The sequence below is a fragment of the Delphinus delphis genome, chromosome 5, assembly GCF_949987515.2.
Source record: "Delphinus delphis chromosome 5, mDelDel1.2, whole genome shotgun sequence".
Taxonomy (NCBI): Eukaryota; Metazoa; Chordata; class Mammalia; order Artiodactyla; family Delphinidae; genus Delphinus; species Delphinus delphis.
Window position 1 is genome coordinate 63,822,246 of NC_082687.1, and position 27,751 is coordinate 63,849,996.

General features: G+C 36.4%; 1 protein-coding gene across 1 annotated transcript; it reads right to left on the reverse strand.

Moving 5' to 3' along the window:
* SRP72 (signal recognition particle 72) lies at positions 1-27,510 on the reverse strand. Its single transcript, XM_060012474.1, has 19 exons — positions 27,088-27,510; positions 24,869-24,989; positions 22,724-22,847; positions 21,301-21,444; positions 21,113-21,224; positions 19,531-19,562; positions 18,138-18,262; positions 17,987-18,044; positions 15,554-15,685; positions 14,550-14,678; positions 13,098-13,170; positions 11,068-11,132; positions 9,689-9,784; positions 8,727-8,830; positions 8,522-8,599; positions 8,156-8,293; positions 5,647-5,684; positions 3,056-3,215; positions 1-2,241 (listed from the first exon to the last, which is right to left on the reverse strand). The coding sequence occupies exons 1-19, from the start codon at positions 27,194-27,196 to the stop codon at positions 2,064-2,066; spliced, it is 2,016 nt and encodes a 671-aa protein (XP_059868457.1). The 5' UTR covers positions 27,197-27,510; the 3' UTR covers positions 1-2,063.
* Positions 27,511-27,751: the final 241 nt, after the last annotated feature.

The window sequence follows — 27,751 nt, forward strand, 5'->3', positions numbered from 1 at the left end:
TTAGTTTAGTTTTCCCGTTTTGGGGGGAGAGGCAGGGGATAATTTTAGATACTCAGCTTAAAAAATTCTTAGATATACTAACAGAAGTCCTCTGTAAAACGCCAACACCCCAGAACACCTTAATCCATACTCACCGCTAGATTATTTTATTTTAAAATGTGCTACAGTGAATGGATGTATCCATATTGACTTTTATAAATGCACACACACACAGACACACACACACACAGACACACACACACACAGACACACATACACAAAGTATATAGGTCATTGGTTAAAGACCTGTCCAAAAGAATAATTACTAGAAAGTTAATGTAGGTGTTTACATTTCATTTGACAATTACAATTTATTTGAACTGAGGTTTCAGTTGCTTAATAATGACTGATAATAACGACTGGCAATTACAATGACTTAGAGAACTATAAATTTCTCTGTGTGCCTTGGGTCAAAATTTTCATTGGCGGATAATTTTCACCAAAATTCTGTAGCTTAGTTAACCTAAAAAATTATTATCCTTCACCACAGAAATTTAATGGAATCCTAAAATCATAAATTTACTAACAATTATTTTTGTAATGGGGTTTATATTCAGAAGGAATAAATATCTGTCACTTACCAAAAGACTGTTCTGAGAGCTCAAAAAGTATAATGCCATAATAAATCATTCATATATGAAGGTCTCTTGTTTAGATGCTACCACAGTTTATGTTAAACAGAAAGGCAGCACCACATTTCTTACTCTTGTAAAGGAGGAAAGCCTTTTAAAAAACTCTTTGAAGAAGTTTCAGTAGATATGTTCAGAGTCAAACACAGCAGCACTTTATTAACAAGGACAGAGCAATATGATCACAAGGAAATACTCATAAGTCTAAACTGAATGCTATCTTGGGCAGCATAAAAGGAATACTAACAAGTGTAGGCATCCCAGTGTGTCTGTCTCACACCTGTTCAATGGGAAGGTGACTCATAAGCAAGGCAAGAACAGAGCGACACTGATACCACACACTGACTACAATACTTCATTACTTTGAGAAGGGTAGTGAATGGTCATACCCCCAACTAGAAAGAGGAATCATTTGAGACCTATCAGTTGGGCCAACAGTTCTGTTAAGCTTTAATACTGCCTACTCCTGAACTCTGGTATTAACCTCCTCTCTATGTAGGAAGTCAATGTTCATGCTCTTGATAGGGGCTGTTTAAATCTTTCTGATTTCTGTCAAATCCATCTGACCTCAGAGCACTGGGTCTAAGAGTCAACTTCTTGCAACATTGATGTCTTTCCCTTGAGATCTTTAATAGTGCTAAATCAGCATAATGTTATCATAATTTGAAAATGACATGGGGGCACAAAAAAGTCCTAATTTATATACATGTGTATATATGTATATACATACACATACTTTTCATTACTATATATATATATATATATATATATATATATAGCATCCCATATTCCAGTATCACATGGCAGAGAATTTACAGTCAGAATAATCAAGACATTTAATTTAGTTTTCCTGTGGCCACTCATGTAGTGAACTGAAAAATACCAGTGTATTAATAAGGTCCCTTTTTATTACATGCTATTTCTAAGCAGATATTTGGAATGCTCAGAAGACTCCACTTTCAGTCTCCTAAGGCCTCCTAAGACATAATTTAAAGTGGGACTTGATAGAACAAATATCTTTGCACTCTAGTTGAAACAGAAGTAGTTTCTGTTTATATCCTAGGAAACCTTGGATAACATGCCTTGTTTGTGAAATTGAAAAAAACAGCAGATCAGCACACAAAGAGAAAGGATGCAACAGATATCAAAGTGGGTAAATACCCAACTATTCTGACTCCTCCTCATCTGTGCAAAGCAAGGTGGTACAAGTAGGCCAAGTCTGACTGGGCAGAGTTTGAGGAAGATGCTTTTCTGTTTGATGAACAAGAAAATAATTTTATGAAAATGTGGGGATGGGAGAGGGAGCAGCTCTGTGCTTCTTGCTGTGTTACCTTTATTATGTTCCCAGTGTCACTGAGACTAGTTTAAAAATAGCCTACAAAAAGAATGTTCTAATCACCAGCCACCTTTTCCACCTTTCTTCTTTTTCTGTTGCTGTTTCTTTTTTGTTGCTGGAGCCCCTGCAGGTTTCTGGTGTCTTGGGGGTATGATATTACTTGTAGATGTAGATGCTGTTGCTGCGCTGCCAGGTCGTGGGGAGGTGGGTGGGCTGCTCACAGTTTTACTGGCATCCCTGAAATCATCAGATCAGGAAAGTGTTGGTCATTCATATATTCAACAAAGGAAAAGGCTATAAAAATGTATGTACATGGATTTCACCTCTCACAATCTCCCACACACATTTTCTTTTTCTTCCTTTCTTTCTTTTTTGGCCGCGCCACATGGCATGCGGGATCTTGGTTCCCCGATCAGGGTTGGCACATGTGATCTTGGTTCCCAGACCAGGGATGGAACCCATGCCCCCTGCAGTGCCTCCGAGCTCGGAGTCTTAACCACTGGACTGCGCGGAAGTTCCCACACATATTTTCTTTTAAGGTGCGTTCCCCAACTCCCTATCCATTTTTCTTTTGAATAAAATTTTTACTGCGTTATAATTTTTAAAAATGTAATTGATGGTACATGTCAATTTTTAGAAAGCTTAGAAAATAAAGAAAAAAAAAAAACTTTTAACGACCTATAATCCTTCCATGTAGAAATAACTGATTTAGTAACATTTTAAATTCTGCTTTCTAGTCAAATTATTTATTTATATCTGTTTCTCTAGATATTTAGTTAGTTGAATTACTCAGTGTATATAGTTTCCTTTTGAAGGTACTGTAATCCTAACATCTGCAATACAATCCTACAATTCTAGTATTTACAATACAACCAAGCCAGAAACAGCATGTTTTCTTTCCTTTACATAAGCGTATTACAAAACATTTATTAAAGATATCTGACTATACTTCTCATACTATAAACATAACTCAAAAATTCTTAATGATGACCCTGAGTCAATCTCAGAAAGAAGCAACCTATGCCCTGAGGACTGGGAAGCAATGACTTACAATTCAGATGAAGCTCCTACAGTTGCTCCCTGGGTCCCTTTTCCAATCTGATCCTTCTTTTTACCCTTCTTTCTTCCTCGGTAGTAAGAACGTTCACGCATTGGTAGCCATCTTTCTGGATCTGGGGTCACTTTTGGGTCATAATTTTTAGGCAGTTTTCCTGTTTAACAATTAATTGATAAAGAAATGAGAGATCTGTCCATAATGTTTTCGAGATAGTTTGTTTAAACACTGTGTCCAAACCTGGGAATAAATAACATTAAAACTGAAATAAACTTATCTGAGAAAGTTTTATTTGTATAATCTAGCAGCGGAAAAAGGACTTATTTCTAAGCATGACACAAAATTCAGAAGGCATAAAAAGATTTCATAGATGTATCTGTATAAAAAAGTTTAAATTTTCATTTGGTAAAAGATAATTTTTAAGAGAAATAACAAAACAAGAAAACATTTGCGTACTATGTAACAGAGCGAATTAATATTCTTAATATAGAATGGGTTCTTGATAATCAGTAGGTAAATCATGTAAAGAAAATGGGCATAGCTGTAATTAGAGTAAGCCAAGAGAAATAAAAGTCATTAACTATGTGAAAAGATGCATGACCTCACTAATTAAAAATAATAAGGATAGGGGAGTTCCCTGGTGGCCTAGTGGTTAGGATTCCAGGCTTTCACTGCCGTGGCCTGGGTTCAATCCTTGGTCAGGGAACTGAGATCCCATAAGCTGTGCAGCGTGGCCCCCCCCAAAAAAAAAAAAAAATTAAAGGATAAAAAATTCTATATTAAAAAGTGTAATATGCAGTGTTTGTGAGATAGTGGGCAACTCTCAAACACTATGGCAGAAGTATATACTAGTATAGCCTCTGTAGAAAGCAAATAATTGGCAGTACCAGACAAAATTTATACTTTTAGAAATTTATCTTGCAGAAACTCCTAAGTCACAAAGCTATATATGTGTTAAGAATACTCTCTGTGATATTCTTGAAAACAGCAAATTAACTTAAATGTCTATCAATAAGAGAATGATTAAATATAGTATTCTCACACTATAGCAAGCTATAAAACTGAGTTAAAAAATGAAATACATCTATATTTAATAATTTGGAAAAATGTCTGCACAATATAGTCTAAAGTAGAAGATTAAAACAAATTATCCTGATTTGTTTATATCAGTTTTGTAAAAATATTAATTGAGCATGTAAATGTGTATGTGTTTATATATACAAAAAAAGTTAAGTAATTATCTCTGGGAGAATGAATTTGGGGTAGGGAATTTTCCATTCTTTATGCCATTCTATAATGACAGAAGTCTCTTACCTTTATTTTGTTTTTATTTTCTTTTGTTTTTATAATGAACATATCTCTTGTAAATTAAAAAAAATACTCATCTGGAAACCACGAAAACAGAAAAACTGAAACTGGAGATTACTGATATCTACAGTTATCAGCTATTTCCTGGCAGTATTACTAATAAATAAAACAACATGAAACAAATACTTTAGTTTTTACCAATTTCCAAGTACAGTGATAAAAGTGAAGAACTAGTAAGACTTGTAGGTAAAGACAGTGGAGTGAATGCAACACTGGCTTCTGCACTATCTAAAACTCCACTGCAATAGTAATAAACCCATTAAAAGGAAGAATAGTAGAAAAGATATTTTCAGTAAAATTCTAGAAGCTGGAAAACAGATGGAGGAGTGGTAATAAATTTAGCAGATTTGGGAAACCTGAATCCTTGATTTTGCAGCAAGCAAAATCAAGAAGCAAACTGATTTCTACCACAGATTTCCCAAAGACTCGGGAACAGGTAGGTGGCTCCAGGGATATCCTCTGACTAGTTGAAGCCAAGCATGGTAATTCCACCCTCTCTTGCCATGGATTAAAATAGGTAAGCCAATCAATGCATGACATTCCTCTGGTTAATGGTTCAGGGCTGGACACTGACCTATACTGGCCCAATCAGGTTAATGGGAAAGACTTGCCAAATGCAGAGGCTCTCTTTACCTCCTGCTGGATATAAATAACAAGTATATGGCTCTGTTTCCAACAAACATCTGATTACTCTAGTGGGATTCATTTTTGTGTACAGGAGAACAAAGAGATACAACTACTGGATAAACTAACCCTGATATAACCTTCCTCTACACTGCCAGTTTCATAAACAGTAAATTTTCTTAAGCCAGTTTCACGGAGTTCTATGGTACTTGTAGCCAAAAGCACTCTAATGTAGAAGAGCTTACTGTTGCCAGGCACTGTTCTAAGAGCTTTACATGTAGTATCTTATTTAATCCTATGAGGTACATACTATCATATTCCATCTTACAAATGAAAAACTCAGGAAGGTATGTTAACCTGTTCACAGTCACAGTGACAAAGAGCAATGTTACTAGAGCAACAATTTGAATTCAGGCACTCGTAAACTTCAGAATTGCACTCTTTAAAGTTATAAATTTAAGTAAATGTTAGCTATAGTCAAGACAAAACTCAGTTTCAAAGATATGAGAGTTTATGTCTGAAGATTTCTATGTAAGGCCAAACTCAAGCTTTTACCTTATAGAAAGAAATCTAAAGATTAAAAAAAAAAGCCTTACCCTTCTTTTTTTTCTTCTTTTTTTTCAAATCTCCCTGTCTACAAAGAGAAGAAAAATCATTATCATCATTGTGATAAAATATTTATAGAGCATTAAGCATGTGCAAAAGAGTGAGCTGGGTACTTTGTCATAAAGGTGTTTAAGATTTGGCGTCACCTCACCAAAGCTAATAAACTAGTTGGTTTATTAATTTAATCAAATTTAATCAAGCTTCAAACACCATTACTTTTTGGAAGGTGCTTTAGAAAAGAGGGGTGACAACTGTTTTCAGAGAATAGATACCATTTACACTGGCACATATTAAGTCTATGTAAAAAGGTAAGAAATCTGTACAAGCATAAAAATCTATAGTTCTATGCTAAGTTACCTTATATTTGGCAAAACTAGAAAACAGATAATTTAAACTCTTTGCCAGAAGAACATGTAAAGGTATCATACATGCAAAGAATATTTCTGGGAGGATATGCAAGACAAGTAACATTGGTTGCGGCCTTGGGTGGGAAGAGGGCAGACAGGGGTGGGAGGAAGACTACGTTTTTAATCTTTCAGGCTTTGAACCCTGTGAGTTTACTGAATTTTTTAAGTAAGTAAAATCTTTATTAAGTACACTGACAAAAAATAAATAAAGGTATTTAAAGAGCATAAAAACTCAGGGGAATACTTCAAAATAACTATTAAGTACTCTGACAGCTATACTCTGACAGCTACAGTAGAAAAGAGAAAGTCATTAAAAAAATCCCTCTGGATACACTCATGTGATATACCTCTACGGGAACTATGAAACAGTGAACCAAAAAGATAAGACAGCAACAATGTCTGCCCAAATTTCATTCTACCAAGTCATTCAATTGTGAAAGTTCTTTTAGGGTACCCTGAAGAATAAGAAATGCAACATACAGCATTTTCCTTTAGAGCTTCATCTCTCACTCAGACTATGCAACAGTCTTCTGAATTGTCTCCCTACAAATCATACTACACAGCCATATCTGCAATTTCCTAAGACTCTCTGCCATTTCTTACTTCTTTGCCTTTGCTCACATTTTGCCCATCTCATCCTCGTCTTCCTCCAGAGTCAACCTCCTCCATGAAGCCTCTCCTAACCTCCCACCGTCCCCAGGAAGGACTGACTATTCCCTCTGGTGTATTCCTCTATGCTTGTACAATCACAGCACGTGCAACCTTTATTTCAATTACTGCTTAAGTATATTTCCTTCTGTTAGACTGAAGTTCTTTTCAGGGCAAGGACAATCATTTACTTTCGTCACCAACATAGTGTTTAACTTCAAGAGAAACTACACCTTTTTATGTGTCCAAAAGTCAACATAAAATGAAAGACATTAATAATGCCTAATGAAAATACTGTGCTGACACTGAGAAGCTTTAAAGTCAATGTACATCTTAATAATTGTCTAATGGAAAAGATAAAGACGATTAAAGGATTAGAAAAGAACTGTATGTTCTTACTAATTACCCAACCCTGTTTTGGAAAAGGAAAAAAAAAATACTGAAAATATTTAAATACACATTGTATGAAAATCTCCTAAGACCTGGCTTGAATTCATTATTTTGGAGTTCTTGATAAGGCTTGAAATTGGGATCATGATAAAATGAAATTTGGAACAATGCAGTATCTCTGAGACTGCAATTTCTTATTTAACTTTTAAAAATCTATTATGAAGATGGTAATACCTTTTTAACAAACACAGAGTTCATAATGAAGTCAATTATATACTGTTGCTGATATATATATTTTTTTAATTATGAAAAATCAGATTTCAAAAGTCATTCAAAAAAAAGAGAAAACTGAAAAATTATGAAAGTCACAAAACTGGGGAAGTGCTATATCTTTTCCATTCTCTATTCATCCTGAGTGAAAAACAGAATCTTAAAACAGTTTATTTAGTAGGCCTCTGCTATTTTTGAGATGACAATGTACGAGAACAAGAAAAGAATTGGAATTTGACTTCTTGTAAGTTATTGAAGCTGGCTAACTTTCCTCCAAATCAGCAAAATAAACCTTATCTGAAATTTGGTCTAGAATTCTAAATGATGTACTAAATGTACATCAATATCTCACAGGTAAATAAAGTAAGACACATCCAGCCTATGGAATACTATGCATAAAAAGAATAAAATATGTCTACATTGAGAATATGGAAAAATCTCTAAGACTTATTAAATGAAAGAAAATTCGAAGACAGTTAAATACAATATAATCCCATTTCTATAAAAAATATCTAATCTAAGGAAAGTATTTCTAAATCAGCTCTGTGTGCAAACACAAAGAAAAAGATCTGGAAGTAAACACACTAAATTAGTATCAGAGGTAAATTGTGGGTGGGGAGGAGGAGGGGAAACAAGGACAAAAAGCTGGGCACAGCACAAGAGAAGGGAAAAGAAACAAAGTGGACTTAAACTTTATTCACATGGAATTTTTACAAGAGTGCATTTTTTATTCCTTATATAACTTAAAATCAGCATTAGTGAATGTTACAATGAAAAACATTACCCTTGCTCCTTTGGTTGACTATCTCCAGCAACTTTTCCACCCTTCTTCCGAATGTACGTAGCACCAGGAGAATTTTCAAGAGCCTCAACATCTACTTTTAGAGACATACTATCTGATGAAGGCAAGTGTTTACTAAGGCTGGGATAGAACAAGAGTTCAGGAACACAATATATATACATATATATGTTTGGATCTATCACTGTATTTTTCAGGCACATTGATCAATAAATTCTCAGTTTTGCTTTTACTAGTTAGAGGAGGGATTTTGTTTGTTGAAATTTATAACAAAAAAGCCCTGGTCAAAACAGGTAAGGGAAGGGATTTATTGCACTACTTGGGAGCTGTCTAGAACAATCAAAAGGATACGCTTTTGCCTTCTCAGGATCTACAAGTGAGTAAGCAGAAATAAGCTGTGCCAGGGTGTGAATATCTTTTGGATTTTGTCTAAAAGAAGAAATAAGAAAGTCACTAAACAGTTTATAAAACTGGAGAAAGTAACATAAACAAGCAAAATAACTCCCTCATATCAAATAAAACTTGGATTTCTGCACCTCCACCTTTCAGAGCTTACTTCCATAGCTGTTCTAGATCACTAATTGCCTCCTTCTTCCGTCCATATTTGAGTTTGAAGTTTGCAGCTTCTCTTATCAAGGACAAATGAGCAGGAGATTTGGGCTATAGATTCAATAAAGAAAGAAAAAAAGTTTTAAGCTAAATATCTAGCAAGTCAATGAAGTTATATTCATTATATCTTTAAAATGGACCTACCCATTAGATTTCTCATCTTAAGTTTTACTGAATGCACAAAACAACAAAAAGAAATTCACACACACACACACACACATACACACAGAGGGAAAGACAAATTAGTACAAGTGAAGACCAATTTATGAACTTGGTATACAACCCATCTCTATTTAGATTGTCTTGTCTACAACTAGAAATATTGCATAACCAAATCTTAAAGTTACGTCACTATCGTTCTCAAACATTAATTTGACACAATACTTCCTAGAACACTGATATCTCTTCACTGCTAATAGTGCTAACAGTATTAATGCCCCCTGTGTGTATGTATATCTATAAGTTGGATAATGCCTATGCAAAGACCCATACTGGAAAAAACGAAGATGTTCCTATTAGATAGAGATACACAATTATTCTACGTACTGCTGTTGTACCAAGTACTACCATCCATGGGCTCTCTAGCCACTAAAGATGAGCTGTCTTATACACAAGCACGTACAATTAATATTCTTATTTCTTGAGATTACACACACAAACACACATACATACACTCAGGAAGGAGCTTCAGAAAATATAACTGAGCTTTTTTTTTTTTGGTAGCCATTTCTTTCTTCTAATAACATTATCTGGATCTGGTATACATAAAAACTGAGTGACAGTCTAACAGCATTCCATTTTTTAAACAGTGAGTTGAAATGTTTCAATTCTTAATTTTGAGTTCACTGCTGCAGCTTTTTATTCTTATGCAAAAATGTACCCTCATAACATTTTACTCCATCTTTTTACCTGACGGTTTTGATACCACTGGATAGCTTGTGTGAAGACCTCAATGGCACTGTCAATATCTTCCTCATGGCTGTACATTGTCACTAACGCAGATACCTACCCAGCCAAAGGTATAAATTAGTGAACAGAATTCCTCCTTCTCTCTCAGAATAAACTTTTTGAAAATGAATAAAGTTAAAGAAACAGCAAATAAAGGTTGCTAGGCTCTGTACTAGTACCTAATTCATCATAAAAATTGCTAATGCATAACTAGAAATACCATGAACAACAATGGTGTTTTCCAAACACAAAGGTGATTATCTGTAAAAAAAATACCTCCCCTAAAGCTCATTCACAAATGGTTTGTTACCAGTACACAACAAGGTAAATACAGAAGTTGAGAAGAAGCACTTAGAAAATTAGTTTATATGATCACTGAGGTACACACACTAGAGAGGCTAAACTTGCATGTGGCCTCCACTACATGAAGCCAGTGAAAGCTTGCCTAGTGTGCTGGAGGGACAGCAAAGAGGGCCATGTAACTGGAGTGGAGTGACAGGGGGAGGAGCCATAGGCAGATGAGGACAAAAAGGAAACAGAAACAAAAAGCCAGATCATTGAGAAAAATCAATAAAATTAACAAACCTCTGGCTAGACTAATTAGAAAAAAAAGATAATAGGAACAAAATGTCCTACAGATATTAAAAGGATAAACAGGGAATATCTGAACAACTTTCATGCCAATAAATCCAACAACCTAGATGAAACATTATGTTAGCCAGATATTATATTTGATTCTAACATAATCACAGCCCAGTCTTAAAGTATGATTCTTCAAAAGAGAAAACACTACCATAATACTATTATACATTTATTGAGTGCCATTTGTAAACAAGCTGTGTTGGAAAATGAAACAGTCCCTGTACAATAAATGTACATACCACCACTACAGAATGTTTTTACTTCGAAACAGATGTGCTCACAGCTACATTAGTGATCTAAACCTGTGATGCTTGAATAATCAGAGAACTAAAAACTAAATTCGTAGGCCATTATTACCAAATTGTTTTAACTCAAAGAAATCACACTGAAGACATGATAAAATAATAGGCTAAGAAATTCCCTATATATGTCTTAGGATATTTAAGGTTGGCTTTCAAGTGGTAATATAAGGCCTAAACAGTTCCTGACACATTTGACTAAATAATAAATCAATGCAAAGCAGAGCATAAAATGTAATTAAATTTACACCAGAAAGCTATTATTTTAACTACAACTTCTACATTTTGAATAAAGAAATAAGCAGAAATTAAAGTGAAAACAAAGAAATATCAGACATACCAATGAACTATTAATTCCATTACTTTTTCAGTCTTAAAATATTTTAGTTATAAACTCACCATGCCTGGTTTATGCTTTAACTGCTCTATGCTTCTCAATATCAAACATGCTTTGGAAATATTACCTTAATAGAATAAAAACAAAATCAGCATCACACTGAAGAAAGCATCTCATGGAGAAAAAAAAGATAAAAAATTTAAGAGTCATATTTTGTAACATCTCTAAACACTCAAGCTTTGGGACCTTGGGAATAATGTATTCTATTTATTCATTTTACAAACAAAGGAAATTAAATCCTAAAGAAACAATATATCTTGCTTATGCCCACAAAGTTAATGGCAGAACTGCTACCAGAAAAAAAGTCTCCCAGCTCCCAATCCGTTGAGTTCTATTTCTCCCTTTTCAGAGTGTAACTTAAAAGGCAGGAGTCCTTCCCTAAAGGCCTTGAAATTGTTACTGTAGATATGAGTGCAATGGATAGTTTCCTACAATGTTAAAGTCTGATTTTCTACTCATTGCAAACCTCAATTGCAAACCTACTCAACAAACCTTCCAAAGTCTTTAAAGACAAAACAATAACCATGTAACAGACTCATTCTCAGTAATATTAGTATGATAAATAATCCTCACAAAAATAAACTGAAAACTGGATGAGAAAAGAAGATACAGAGGAAAGCAAGAAAAAGAAGAAAGAGAGGTGGGAAAAGGAAAAAGAAACAAAGGAGGAAGATAAGAAATGTGAGAATAGGGTAGCTATCAGGTCTCAACCTGATTTTCATTACTACCCCACTGAGGTGCCTTTTTAGACATTGTTTTTTCCTAATTGCCAACTCCCCTCCCCTCTACCCATGAACTTTTCATTTTAGCCATCACAATATCTAAGATTTTTTTCAATCCTGTGCACCAAACCAATTATCACCTCCACTGAGAATGTATGGTCTACACCAGAGTTGTCTGATGGAACTTTCTGTGATGATGGAAACAGCCTCTATCTATGCTGTCCAACTACACACATGTGGCAATGAAACTTCTGAAATGTAGCCAGCACAACTGAGGAACTGAATTTTAAATTTAGTTTAATTTTGGGACTTCCCTAGTGGTCCAATGGTAAGAAATCCACCTTGCAATGCAGGGGACGCGGGTTCTATCCCTGGTCAGGGAACTAAGATCCCATATGCCGCAGGGCATCTAAGCCCATGCGCCACAACTACTGAGCTTGCGCACCTCATCTGGAGAGCCTGCGTGCTGGAAACTACAGAGCCCACACCCTCTGGAACCCGCATGCCGCAACTCAGAGCCCACATGCATTGGAGCCTGTGTGCCACAACTAAATGAGAGAAAAAACCCTCACACCACAACTAAAGAGAAGCCTGTGTACCACAGCAAAGAGCCTGTGCACTGCAATGAAGGATCCCACATGCTGCAACTAAGACCCAACACAGCCAAAAAATAAATAAATTAATAAAATAAATAAATCTTTAAAAAAATAAATTCTGTTTAATTTTAATTTAAACTTAGAATAGCTACATATGGATAGTGGCTACCAGACAGGGACAACACAGCTCTAGATACTCAACACTGGTTCAAAATTTTAAACAAAAAACTGTCAGTTCTCTGTAAGATTCAAAAACACAAGTTCTCATTAAACTTCCTTGCCTCTTCTCTACCAAAGATATGGGTTATAGAGTATAAATGAAGAATAAAGGGCTAAGAAAATTTGAAAACTAGGAAGCAAAGTAACTCTTAATTCATGCAAATACTACCAAGTGACAGATATAAGCATTTCTACACATGACGTACACAGGAAATTCAAGTATAGAACAGAGGAATTCTATGCTTCTACAGACTTTCAAAGCATGGATTGAGAAACATTCTAACAATTTAGGAATTAACCCAAGAAAAGGCCTCCTAACATTACTAAATATGTTGGAGTTCACACAATCTAGCTTCATATTTGAAACAGCATTATGCTTCACTATTATGCAAAAATTTTTAAAAATCACATAGTCCACAACTATTTCAGAATCATTCCAATCATATGTTTCCATTAACAGGGTTATTTTAATCATAATGAAATAATCATGAATACCTTGGGAAATTTTCAGCTGTGCCATGGTCAGCTTAATTTCAGCAGCGTTTTCTGGATGCTGTTCTGCAAATTCCTAGAATTTTTTTAGTTGGGAAAAAAAATTACATTTACACAACTAAGCGCACATATTCTAATTACTTATTTCAGCCTCATTAAATTTTTTTTAAAATTAATTAATTGATGACTACATTGGGTCTTTGTTGCTGTGCACGGGCTCTCTCCAGTTGAGGCGAGCGGGGGCTACTCTTCCCTGCGGTGCACGGGCCTCTCACTGCGGTGGCCTCTCCTGCCGCGGAGCACGGGCTCTAGGCACGCGGGCCTCAGCAGTTGTGGCACGTGGGCTCAGCAGTTGTGGCCTGCAGGCTCTAGAGCGCAGGCTCAGCAGTTGTGGCACACGGGCTTAGCTGCTCCACAGCATGTGGGATCTTCCCGGACCAGGGCTCGAACCCATGTCCCTGCATTGGCAGGTGGATTCTTAACCACTGCGCCACCAGCGAAGTCCCCTCATTAAATTTTAAATCCAGTTTTGAAACATTAAACTTCTGGTTTCAGGTCAAAATTTTAAATTTGGAAAAATTTTATTTGACATCCACTTTGCTTAAAATTGTGCTCTGAGGGCTTCCCTGGTGGCGCAATGGTTGAGAGTCTGCCTGCCGATGCAGGGGATATGGGTTCGTGCCCTGGTCCGGGAAGATTCCACATGCTGTGGAGTGGCTGGGCCTGTAAGCCATGACTGCTGAGCGTGCGCGTCCGGAGCCTGTGCTCCGCAACGGGAGAGGCCACAACAGTGAGAGGCCCGCGTACCGCAAAAAAAAAAAAATTGTGCTCTGAAAGAAACTGCAATAATGCCAAGTCTCTAGGAAGTCACCAGTAGAGAAACAATAATTAAAATTACTACATAGATTTTTCTTTTTTTTTAAAGAAAGATACTCAGAAAAAAAAAAGACGACTCCTTACTGAGGATCCCTGCTTGGCAACTTTGCCCCTCAGGATGGTCCTAATTTTATGCTGTCCAACTTTCCAACGTAGTCTACTCTCAGGAAATTCGAATGTGATTTAACGTTTGGTTTAGCTTAATTAAAAACCAAGTCAGTATCTCTGTAATTGTTTGAGGTTTTGGATTGGGACTTACTAGAAAATACATTATTGAAAAAGGGGCTAAGCATGTTCTGGTATTTTAAGTCTAAAACAAACCGTTAACTAGTGTTACATCAATCTCCAAATGAAAAGCATTCTTCGGAGTTTACAGCAAACATTTACTAATGCAAATTTATATAAAACAAAGCTGCGGCCCAAGAATTAACTAAAGTGACACTCTGGCATGTGTATAGTGGTATATTACCTATTAGTTTTCCCATGAAATTTACAAGCTTGTACATTATTTTAATAATGAAAATAAAACAAGGCTACAACTACCTGACATCTCATTAAAAATGCAAGTAATTGTTTTACCTGAAGCAGCTCTATTGCTTTTGTGTGCTGCTTTTCACGGCAGAGCTGGGCAGCTTGGATTAACACAGGAAGGAGATGCTCAGGACTTTGGGACTGTAAACTGGCAGATATTTTGCGACACTGTTCTGCCTAAAAGACAGTATTTCCCCCCCCCAACAAAAATAAGCCGGTTAATTAAATCAAACATTAAGTGAATGACCAAAAAGAAAAAAGGATGGGGAGGTGGAAGGAAACCAGCTGAAACAAAATAGTAAGTGAAGAACTACCTAGGGTAAGAGAGGTGGTTTACAGTACCCTCAAGTTTTTCCTGAAAGAAAAAGATTTCCATTTACTGAATGTAAGCTATGAGTTCTTAAAGCATTTAGGAAAGAATAAGTCCTAAACATTCATTTGGATGCTTAAATTGCAGAATTTTGTTTAAAAAAACCCAGAACACATCAAGTGTCAGCCTTTGCTTCAAAGCAACAAAACGTATAGGTATTTCTTGCTACAGTATTTAGGAACAACTTGACTCAGTGCTAAATAATGAAAATGTTACTGCCTCTCAGTCCCCCACTGAAAACCTCTGCTCTAGAAGAGTACAAAATCATAATTTAATTAGAATTTACACATATTGGAGTTAGAACTGCCCTTCTTATTTATAACTTGATGTGATTATGCACAAACTAAAAAGACGGATCTTACATTTATAATCACGATCAGCATCTTTGATGATTTTTCCTTTAATTCAGAGAAATTAGAAATAAGGTAATGAGAGAATTTTCTCATTTACAGCCGTGAATAGTGTTTTCTTCTTAAAAGCCACCACTGTAGACCTTTACAAAGAACTGGGCAAATTACTTACTTAACAGATAAAATCTATGATACATGACCTTCTGAAGACTACATGAGTCTGAGACAAAATATAAGCAAAAATATAAACAGACTGGACTGATACACCCATTATGCCTCATGTGCCATACTCCAAAAGGTTTAGCCAGGGGAACCAGAGGTCTGTTGCCTACCTGGTTTGTGTACATAGCAAGTAAAGCTTTGTTAAATTCTATAGCTTGCAGTTGTTTCTTGGAAAGCTTAAACTCCACTCCTTCTGCATTGGTTAATTTCACCTTCTTCTTGGAGTCAAAGACATTTTGGTCCTGACAAAGAAAAGTTCATTCACCATTAACAGCAATCTCAGACTTCAACTCTTTTAACACTCCAAGGCCTTATTCCTCTTTCATTTTGTTATTTTATGTAAACACAACAAGAGAGCTTGGAAGATAATACACCTACCTGGCTGGGGTGCCTATGCTCCTAAGGTACATATAAATTTGGCTTGGTTTCTTGGTTTGGTTTTATCTTTCTACTATTAATTGCTTTCTTTAGCTTTTTGATGAAAAGTACAAAGGGACTGCACAAATCTTACAGTGGAAATTAGGACTACAACGATACCTAAATTTGTAATATCTACAAACTATCTTTAGAATTTAGATGACAAATGAGGAAAGTAACTTATTCCTCTCTGACATATTATCATACATAAGCAAATGGAATGGAATAAGAATGGAAGACAATTAAGTCACACTGCACCCTGAGAAGGACAAAAAGGGCATCTAAGTGTCTACTATATGCACAGTATTCTAACTTTGTTAAATATTATTTGCAAATATGTGTTACCATTGTGCTTTTTAAACCATGTCTTCTACTAGTTTAAAGACTAAAAGGAGGCAAAGAAGAAATCTAAAATAAATTCTGCTTTTTACTGTGAAGCTCCAAACCAATGTGAAATTATTTTAAATGTACAGCAAGAAACTGGCTTTCATATAAATCAATCCTCAAGAAACCATATTTCTAGTTGGTACTCCTATGTCACTATTTTAGTACTTAAACTCACCATGCATGCCACTGCCAGACTTCTCTTAAACTTTACTACCATGACACTTATTAACATTTTTGATTTTTCAAGGTCTCCCACACCTTGGTTATTATTCAATGTAACCTTTTTTTTTCTTAACTAGCCAGCATGTATGTATCCTCATATCTTTTGCTCTCTCACTTTCCCTCCATAAGTCATTTGCCTCTGCTGTTGCTTAACCTTCAAACCATATCCCTCCTTCAAGCCTCTATTCAAATTAGCCAACCCAGATCTTCCTTCACCAAATACTGTAGTTACAAGTATACAACAAGAAATTTAAATGTGCACAATTTTTTTCAACACTAGAATTTTTTATACTATGTAATGATTAAGACGACGTTTCATATTTATTTTTGCATTTCCTATTGCATCCAGCACCATACTGAGTAAAAAATTAGAAATAAATGTTAACTGAAGAAAAATTCAGTGTATAAATACATTTAGATTGAGATATTTAGTACTTCACATACTCTCCTCCCCACAATTATATATCGGATAAAAACAATTTGTCCTCACTGGCATTTCAAATTGTTCATAAACATAGGCAGGTACATCTTGCTGCTAAGAGTCAAATGCCAGCATCAATTTTTGGAAACCTAAACCATGCCAATGCCCTACAACATCCTATATCTATTACCCACCTAATGCCATTATCCTACATCTGAGAACCCTCTGAATTTCTGCTATAGGGGGAGAGAGATACCACACAGGCCTAAAAGGAGAGTGCATTGGAGTCAGAGACTAGAATCTGAATCCAAGTTCTACCTCTTAGTGGCTGTGATCTTATACAAATCACTTAACTCCTTTTAGCCTCAGATTACATTCCTATAAATTGGAGACACGTACTGCCACCTAAAAAGATAATTGTGAGGATGAAATAAGCTGGCACTTGGAAAATCACATAGCCTATCAAAAGAACCTAAATGTTACTTTTCTAATTTTCTATTGACTTGAATTTCAAATTTGAACTTGAAATATCTTCCCATTAGAACAATGTTCCAAAAGGTGGTTAATTTGACTAGTACAGTACTCTTTAGGATTGTTTACATACATGCTTGTAATAGTTTACACAGGGCTTGCGGGCGGGGTGGGGGGCAGAGAAAGAGAGAGAACCTGCCCATGCCTCCTCTCCCCCAAAATAAAAACCACTGGAAAGAGAAAAACTATATACGGAAAACTCGTATTCAGACTTACTAGATGAAGAAATCAAAGTCCAAACAACTTATTTCTCTAATAAGTATTCTCCATATAATGATAATAATGGGAAATAATATTATAATTATATTAATATTATAATTATATAGAATAATAATTTTAAAAAACAATGGGAAAAGGGTAAGATTTTTAAGTCCAGGGTATGTAACTACAAAATAGTTTTATTATTTGAATATACCTTGCAGAATCATTATGCGAGTTAAATAAAACTCTCCATTGTGATTTTGCTGCAACTGGACTCTGTCATGGAAAAACTTATCCTAGAACAAGGCTGGAGTAATATGCTTCCAGCAAAAAATAGTGTAAGAAAACCATGGATATTCCATACCTTGTTAATTGTAATGATGTTATTTGCAATCACAGCTAGCAGTGCTACATCTGTTGGTCTGCAAACAAAAAGCACCAGTCAAAAAGGAATAAACCTTTAAAAAGAAAACTCATACCCTATAAAAGACACTTCATTTTAATAACCCACTTACTTTAGTTTTATTATCTGATTGTAAAGTTGCAAAGCCTCCTCTGTATGACCCTGAAGCTGCATAATATAGGCCATCTGCCCGTGGATGATGGCCAGTTCTGCCTGTGGGTCTTCTTCAGTCCCATCCTAAGCAGAAAAAGAAATATTTTTTTTTCCTGTGAGTTCTCCAAATTGATCCACATATTAACCAAGTGATCCAAACATTCAGAAGATATATCATCCTAAAGAAGACATACAATTTTCAGGAATTTTCCTGTAAAGTCAGTTTGTTAAAATTTAGGAATAGCTACCAAAAGAGGGAAGCTTAAATGAGAATGGCAAAAAGACGAATTCTGGAAGGACATGGCGACAAGCTCAGGAATACCATTCACTGATCATTTTTATTCTCTAAAAAGTTAAGACTAAAAAAAAAAAAAATGTGAAAAACAGCATACAAGTTTAACTTTTTACAATACCCCTAAATTCTGGAAACAATTTTCTCATAAGAAACACATTTTCAAAATGCTTCACTCTTAATTCTAAAATACTTCTAATCCAAAGACTACAAAATTCTAACTAGTAACTATCACTGTACAAAGAACTTCAAAAGCTGAAACTAATTCTGTAATTAAAGTAGCAGCTCTCTTAACTGATACCCCAGATCAATCTGTATTTTCCATTCCTTTGGAGAGGTTGACTGATGCCCACGTAGAGAGAATGCTCAAGGCTAGGAGGCTGCTCTTTTTTGCCATACCAGGCGCTCCTACTCTCACCTGGTAAGCATATGTTGACCAGGTCAGACTTGTTTGTTTCCAATCCCATTAAGCCAGTTGTGTTTGATAAAGAAATGATAAAACTTAAGTATTGCAGTAAGACAAGAACTATGCATGAGAAAAGAGACTTGCTTCGATGAAAACTATGTTGAATGCTCAGAAATATTTGACAAAGGTTGAGTTCCTAAAGAAAATTACGATCTAATTAGGTATGAGCCAGAAAATGAAGAAAAAAAAAAAGGACTCTGTAATGAAACTAATTCACAACTGTCTTTAAAGTATTGTTATACTTAAGGAAAAAACCCTGGAGATCATGACTGTTGGATTATGTATAGTTTATGTAAGGAATATGCATGGAATTCCTATGAATAGGACCTTACTCAAAGACCTGAGCCCTACATCTAAAACAGGAGAATGAATTTATATGAATTTAAAATGAAATGCATAAGGCATATAAAATTTTGTATTGTCATTTCTCACCCTAAGAGAGTCCATCAAATAACTGGTCAAGAGGGTTTCTGTGATTCTTATCTAATGAATCAATATCATTTCAAAAAGTCAGTAAATACTACAGAGAAGGCTCCTACAAATTTATATTAGCAGAAGTGTAAAATCTGGGTTTAACCACAGTGGAATACTTACAGAGTCTTCTGATAACGAACGGCGGCAAAGATCTATAAGAGAAAATGGTTTTAAAATTAACATTGCTGGGTAACTCTCGTTTCTTTCATGTTCCAAAGAACAAGAACTAAATTCTTAGGGAGAAGATTTAAGATAATTTTACTAACAAGCAAATTTGGAATTTATCGTTAACATCAAATATATTACATAAATATTATCAATCCTTGATTACTCTAGCTCTTTGGCATTTTCTTTCACTTGCAATCCCTATGTTAAAAAAAATTTTTAAGGGAATTTAAAATATATAAATGTAACAAATGTTGATTGCAAAAAATCAATTATAGAAAAGTATAAAAATAAGGACAATAATCCTGTCACCCAAAGATATAACCACTGTAGCATTTCAGCTCTTTTTTTTAATGTAAATGCACAGCTACATTTTTAAATGAAAGTGGGACAGTCTACTATTTTGAAACCTCCCTTCCCCCATTTAATATACTGTGGACATCTTTAAGTTACAACACATTTACATCTACATTATTATTTTTAACATGATTATTGTTAATGACTGCATGGTAATCTATTCTGCGATTATAATAAAGTCTTCTAATAGGACAGAAACTCATGTTCCTAAATTTTTGTTCTTATGAACATCCCTTCAATTAAATTCAAATATATATATCTATCTGTATGGATGTTATCTAATTATTCCCTTATTTCCTTAAATTTCTAAAAATGAAATTCTTAGATCAAAGGGTATGAAAATTTCAAAATCTGCTACAGCACCAAACTGCCCACTGCAAAGCCTCTACTACTTTTACATTCATACCTGCAATATATGAGGATGTCCTCCCATACCACTGTCAATACTGGGTATGATCCAGAAATTATCATTATTAAACATATTTTTCTCCTCATGATGTTCTAACCTCTGCCCTTATTTTAACCATCAATATTTAAGAATAAAACAGACCCTGTTTCACCATTTTTCCTTCCCACCATTCATCGCAGTCCCTACAACATCACTTTTATAGCTTCCAAGGGAAATGTATGGAGAAGAAAGTCGAAATGTTTCAGGAGTTGAGACCAGACATAAGTTCTCTAATAAATTATTTTCTTTTTCACTTAAGAGCTTCAAAGCATGCAGATATTGTATATGGAAACATACTAAGTGGAGTTAAAATGTGCTTGAATAGTGTTATCAATGCATAAATGTGGCACACCATATTGTTACTATATTTGTGTACTTGTTTAATACCAATAATAATGATGATAATAATATTTACCGAATGCTTACTAACTCGGTTAATTTACATTTAACATTCACAGTAAGTTGTTCAAAAACCTACTCCTCAAAACTCAAACTTAAGGTTTGGTGTGGCTGAAAATGGACAAGTAGACTGGCTTAGGAATAACATAGTAACAGAGGAGAGACAACAGTCAAGAACCCAAGAGAAAGGCTAGATGGATTTTGAGAAATTTCCACTGCATCAATAATTTCCATTTAAAAACTTCCCAAAGTTTTTAACTTTTTAACTTTTGGAAATACTTTGCAAAGTTATATGCACATTACATTTACATATCATTTTAACAAACTTCCAACCTTCAGCTTTTTGCAGGATTTTCATTGCCTGGTTCAGCTGGCCTTGTCCTATCAGCGCACATGCAGCATTGTAGCACAGTTCGTGTGTGCCTTCTTGGAGACCCAAGTTCTCCTGTCACAGAGAATACCAGTCAAACACTAGACAGGAATATTATGTCATGGCTGTGTAAGTACACAGAGATACTCACTGGAACCACTTTTTCCCAGTTACTTTGAGCTGCAACAACTGCTGAAAGGTTTGTTTTTCTCTCCTCATCATAATCATCTTGAGAGTTTCGGACAAGATCTCTATACACAGCCAGGCATTCATCATAGCGTTCTAATCGGTACAACTGAAGAGATAAATAGCAAGTAAAAAATCAGAGAAGACAAATATTGTGTTACATCCCTAACACCATATAACCCCTTTTTTGGAACCACCATGTAAGAAACCTAACTCAGCATAACGTGGGCAATTAATTGTTTTTCCTTTACAATTTTTCAATTAGTTCTGTATGCTACTAATACTTCCCAAAAGTTACTTGCAATGAATCTCTACTATATTGCATATTTGTAGGCATGATTCAGTTAGAAAAGCCATTGTATTGACCCCCATCTTGAGGTGAGGTAAGTGCCTAAGTGGGTTGTGAAAGAAAACCATTCTGTAGAAATCAACCAATCTGACTTACAATCCCACAAGTTTACTAAGCCCCAGTAAACAGGAACAAAGTTAGATGTTAACAAAAGGACTTACTATTTCCTAGTTCATTATACTGAATCTTCATTTCTCTTTTCCAGAAACCAACTATTGTATAGGGTAGTATCAAGTATACACAACATAATTCTTGCTTATTTCATTCAAGTTGTTCTTAAAGGGCGATAAGAACTGCCACTTGAGTCAATTAGTCTACATGTATGACAGAGATGGGTGCCCTTCATCAATATCAAAATGCTGGAATCTACCCTAAGCTAACCCAGTTTACATGAAAAGTTCTTTATAGACCTACAATCCATGAACTTGCCCAAATCTCTGTTAAACTCACACTACCTTTTGCGGACAATATATTCAATACATTATTTGCCCTAAACTGACATTTTAAAAAATTTTAAGAGGGTTTTGCTAGTTCTAATATAACATTTCTGTCCTCTTATCATAAATAACCCTATTTTACATTAGGCTTAATTGTATGTCTCAAAATTCTTTTAGAATAAGATATTTCCAGGGATTTCATAAACCATCTGAATTCATCCAAATTCTTATTCATCATGATTTTCTTTATTTTACATTTAGAATAAAATATCAGTTAAAAACTAAGAAGACTGTTTCAAAACTGTGTAAGTATATAAGCTTACTGGCCTTCATCTTTCCAACTAAAAAGTCCAAATTTCATAGGATAGTTCTTAATTTTCCAATTACCCTTAGGAAGTCATTTGTTCATAGAACACTATACATGCAATTGTTCATATGAAGATCAAGGAGAGGGAATATGTTCAAACCTCAAGCACTGGTTTGGTGGCAAGTTTTATGGAGCATCAGGATGGGCTGGGGTTCCTCATCCCTGCTCCTTGCTATAGGTAGAATCACGTTCATGCAGGACGACTGTCAAACAGGGATTTTAAGGCAGTAATTACCACTTGTCCATAAAGCTCCTTTAGTTTGTCTGTCTGTTGGTTGGCACTTTCTATTGTCTTCAAGGCATTCTCAATTCTGTTCAGCCTGTACTCACAGTATGCCTTCTCAAAGGAAAGAGAGTTACTGAAAAAGGAAAAACCAATGTCTGATTATTAGCTAACACTGCAGAGCACCCACTGTAAGCCAGACACTGCTCTAAGCACACTTGATACATATTATTTAATCCCCATTAACAACAGATGACAAAGGTTAGCGACTTGTCTAAAATCAGACAGCTCGTAAGTGGCAGAAAATATTACATCTATTTCCCTAGGCTCTCTTGCTTTCATGGATATTCTTATTAGAATTACTGGCCTTTGAAACGAATATATAAGAATGAAATCCTGAATTAGCTAAAAACTGTTTCAGATATAAAGACAATCTGAACATGTTTTAAATGGGTTGTTATAGAAGTTTCTTAAATCCATTTAAGAACCTATGATAAGCCATATAATGCTACTCTAACTTGTCAAGAAGCAAATAATTAGCAAAGAAAAAGTAACTAGAAATCTTAAAAGAACATAGAACTTGTAATCAAACAACTGGTAAACAGACAACTACAAAAACACTACTTACATACACAGACTTAAAAATTCATCTACATTAATGTCACATATGAAACATTTTGAAGTTTCAACCATAATCTGTGAGGAAAAATAAACATCAAGCAAATGGCAACATCCTTTATTCACCTAACAAAAGATTATTTGAAAATTTCCCTCTCTCACAAAATGGCCAAAAATCAAAACACTGAATTTTAGCATAAACATGTTTACTAGTAGAAAGCAGTGTCCCTTTTATTACCCTTTTATTTTTAATAAAGTTTAAAAATTTGTTTTTAATCTGTAATACATGCAGTTGGCCCAAGTAAAAAAAAACAAAAAGGTATACATTGAAAGGGTTTTACTCCCACTGTTATTCAAATCTACTCTGTTCCGCTCACCTCCTACAAGTAACTATTTTTATTCATTGTTTCTCCATCTATTGTTTGTCTTTGCATATACAAAAAAATACACATAGAAATTCTTATATCCTCCTTTTCTTATACAAAAGGAAGTATACAATATACTGTTCTGTACCTTATAAACATTAAACAATAAATATGCTGCAACCTTCATTTCAACACACATTTCTTTTGGGGCTTAGGCATAACTGTAAAGAAAAATGAAATTACAGTACCAATTCAGATTATAAGTTCACGTTTCATGAAATGATAAATTAAATAAATAAATGAAAAAGATTAAGAATAATAAAAAACTGCTATAGGGCTTCCCTGGTGGCACAGTGTTTAAGAATCCGCCTGCCAATGCAGGGGACACGGGTTCGAGCCCTGGTCCAGGAAGATCCCACATGCCTCGGAGCAACTAAGCCCGTGCACCACAACTACTGAGCCTGCGCTCTAGAGCCCGCGAGCCACAACTACTGAGCTCACGTGCCTAGAGCCCGTGCTCCACAACAAGACAAGCCACCTCAATGAGAAGCTGGTGCACTGCAACGAAGAGTAGCCCCTGCTCGCCGCAACTAGAGAAAGCCCGCACGCAGCAACGAAGACCCAACGCAGCCAAAAATAAATAAATAAAAAAATAAAAAGTAGATTGAAAAAAACTGCTATATATTCTAAAGGCTGCTAAAGAACTCTGACACTGAAAGATCTTGGCCTAAAATCATACTCACCTAAACAATTCTCAAAGGAGGCAGGCACAGAGGTCAGGCTAAGACTGCCATACCATCCTAGAGGCCTCGACTAATACATCCCTACCCTGTATGTTCTGCCCTCTCTGCTCTTTTTTTTTAAATTAAACTTCTGCTGAGTTGTTCTCCCTATGTCCTCCAAGAAATCTTGCGACTCTTGTTTATGCCCCACATCCCTCCAGTTTCCCTTCTTAGTGGTTCAAAGGGAAGACAGGGTAAGGAAAAGGTTCCTTAAAGCAGAAAAGAACAAAAGTTACTATTGCTCTTTCCAGTTTCAGAAGCACCATTGGCAGGCAAAAGGAAAAAAGGGGAAGGAAAGTAAAAGGTCAAAAATCACTGAATAGTGGGGAAAAAAACACGGAAATGGTTATAGCTATGGTAAACATGCACAAACAACTAATTAAATCACTTACTTGGCAAACACTTTGGTGTGAGTATTGATGACATTCAAGGCTTCCTTGAAACTTCCATTCTGGATAAGGCACACAACTTTACAGTGTAGGGCAGTTACATCATCCTTGTTGATCTGCAGTACTAGACAGCAATTTTAGGAAAGCAATTTTTAAATCCATTCCCTTTCCACATTTCCCATCTCAGGAAGCTACATTTCCAATTTTACTGCAGCAGAAATGATTAGTCAAAACATTTTTTTAAATGACTGATCTTTATTTTTAAGTTAAGAAGTGACAATAAGGAGAGTTAAGTTAGACTTTCCAGTGAGATAGCTTCCCAAGATGCATGTACCAAAAAAGTAAAGTGAGATAAAGAAGCAAGAATGAAGTTGTTTTCTACGGCTTTTTCATCTTGCAATGCATGCTATATCCTACATATTTCATTACTTCACAGGGAAAGAAAAAAGTTCATATAAAACTTGGCAGCAAATGACTTAGGTTTGAGTACAAGCTTGTCACTAAATGCCTTGAGGTCTTGGACAAGTCATTTGATTGCCAAATCTCAACTTTCTGATCTGCAAAACGAGTATGAAAGCATTACCTATTTTACAAGGTTATTAAAAAAATTACATGAGAATATTTTGAAAAAATCTATAAGCTGTAAAGTATACAAACACAATTTGTTTTGCTGGCAATATTTCCAAACACCATTCAAAATTTCCCTTTTCAGGGAATATAACTAAAGAGAAGTGCAAGGAAGGAGTCAGGTGGCCAAATTTCAATGCTAAACAGCTGTTCAGTGTCAAAATGACTAGGATCACTCCCCTTGCTCCTGGGCAACTATAGGAATTCAAATCTCGGTCTAAGAATCAGAGTAATTTCTATCAATTAAGAAAATACATATTGGAGGGCTTCCCTGGTGGCGCAGTGGTTGAGAGTCCGCCTGCCGATGCAGGGGACACGGGTTCGTGCCCCGTTCCGGGAAGATCCCACATGCCCCGGAGCGGCTGGGCCCGTGAGCCATGGCCGCTGGGCCTGCGCGTCCGGAGCCTGTGCTCTGCAACGGGAGAGGCCACAACGTGTACCGCAAAAAAAAAAAAAAAAAAAAATATATATATATATATATATATATAGGAGAACTGACAGCCCTTGCTGATTAAACAATTCCTGCACAGTACTTACTACATTGCTGATTAATATTGGTTGCAGGCCTAGCAAAGGCCAAAGTCAATTCAAAACAAGTTTAACAATCAAATAATTGTCATTAGTAGCTGTTTTCCTCAATGTCTGAAATCACCAAAAGTGCACTGTGGGCACAATCATTTCTTTTCACATTAACCCATCAATAGTTTGTTGAAAATTCACACTTGTACGTTACAGACATACCATGTATGTTATTACTTCTTTCAACAGTCAAACCCTGTCCTGGTAATTACATTTCCAAACCTAACAAATACAGGCAACACCTTCAATAAAGAATTTAGCACGACAGAGAGCATTAAAAAGCATGGCCGTATTACAGTTAGGCAGTAAAGGATAACAGAATATAATGAGTTGAACCTCACACCGAAGACAGTTCACTCAAAATGATCAGTTACCGGGCAAAAAACAGGATTAACTTTTATCTTTGCAACGTTATTGCAAATGTTAGCGCTTTCACACACACATTTTCTGGTCTAAGGACGCTGGAGGGATTCTATCTGTGGGAATGACAGGCCTGACATCCAGATCCAGCCCTTCCCTCTACCCCGAGTCTGTACAGCTTCCACTTGTCAGCGCCAGCTTCCAAATTACGTGTCCCAGCCAGGTTCCTCCCCCCGCTGCGACCCAAAAGAAAAAGCTCCCTCAGCAATACTATCTTGATCACTCCGCTATAAGGAAAGCGAGGCAATGTGGAGTATTTGCGAAATAAGGCGTGAAAACAACGGAGTAAAATAAGAAAGCAGTTTGGAAGAGACGTCGGGAGCTGCGGTCTCTTTAAATCCTTCCCTCGCTTTCTGCTTTGGGGGGGGGGGGAAGACGGAAGTACACGTGGCTCTAAGCTACCCAGGACACAGGGCTGGCCGTGGGGAGCTGAGGCACCGCGACCCGCGCCCACTAGGCGTTCGGGCGCTAGCAGCGGGCGGCTGGGGTCTCCCCTCCCGCTGTCTGCTCGGAGGTGGTCACGCGCCACGGAAGGAGGCTACATCCTCCCACCTGCCCGGGCCCACCCCCGCCCCGGCGCCCGCCGGGACACTTACTCTTGTTGACGGTTTTGAGAGCGCGCGTGAAGTCGCCGTTCTGGCCATAACGGTTCACTTCACTCCAGAGCGCAGGTACCGAAACCCCCCCACTGCCGCCGCTCGCCATCTTGGAGGAGAGGCGGGGCGACCTCTTGCCCCGGAAGAGGATCTCGGAGGTGCCTAAGCGGAGAAGGAAGCCGATGGTTGCTAAGCGTTTCGCAGTCGGAAGCGTCTTTAATACTGAGTTGGCGTCAAAGGCCGCAGTCTTCACTCTCGTACCTAGAAATTTGCGAAGATTGAGTCGATACTCCTTTCTAGAAGCGGGTCTGGAGGAACGAGGCGTCGGATCCTGGGAAGGGGTTGAAAAGGATTCACCAAACAGATTCGGCTAAAAACAGCGTGCGTTTCCGGGGCGACCGCTGGGGGCGGAGAAGTGTCCAGGTCCCTAGAGGCGGAGCTGGGCGAAGGTCTATGGAAAATAAATAACAGGTCTATGGCGTGGTAAAATACCAACTAGAAACCGTAGGGGGTCATCTGAAGGAGTGGGAGAGAAGGGGAGGGGGAGAGAGACGGCTTCTTGCTGCCTGGGAATACTTCATAGAGGAATTGGTATTTGAATGGGATCTTGAAAAACCTGGGGTTGGTTCTGGGTGAAGTTCAGAGAAGCGAATATGAGGAAAGG

Excerpts from the sequence above, each read along its gene's own strand:
- SRP72 (XM_060012474.1), bottom strand. The coding sequence starts at position 27,196 with ATGGCGAGCGGCGGCAGTGGGGGGGTTTCGGTACCTGCGCTCTGGAGT. Across the intron at positions 18,263-19,530 it reads GTTCGTTATCAGAAGACTCT|GATGGGACTGAAGAAGACCC; the intron begins GTAAGTATTCCA and ends TTTTCTGCTTAG. Across the intron at positions 13,171-14,549 it reads AAGCAATAGAGCTGCTTCAG|GAATTTGCAGAACAGCATCC; the intron begins GTAAAACAATTA and ends AAAAAATTCTAG.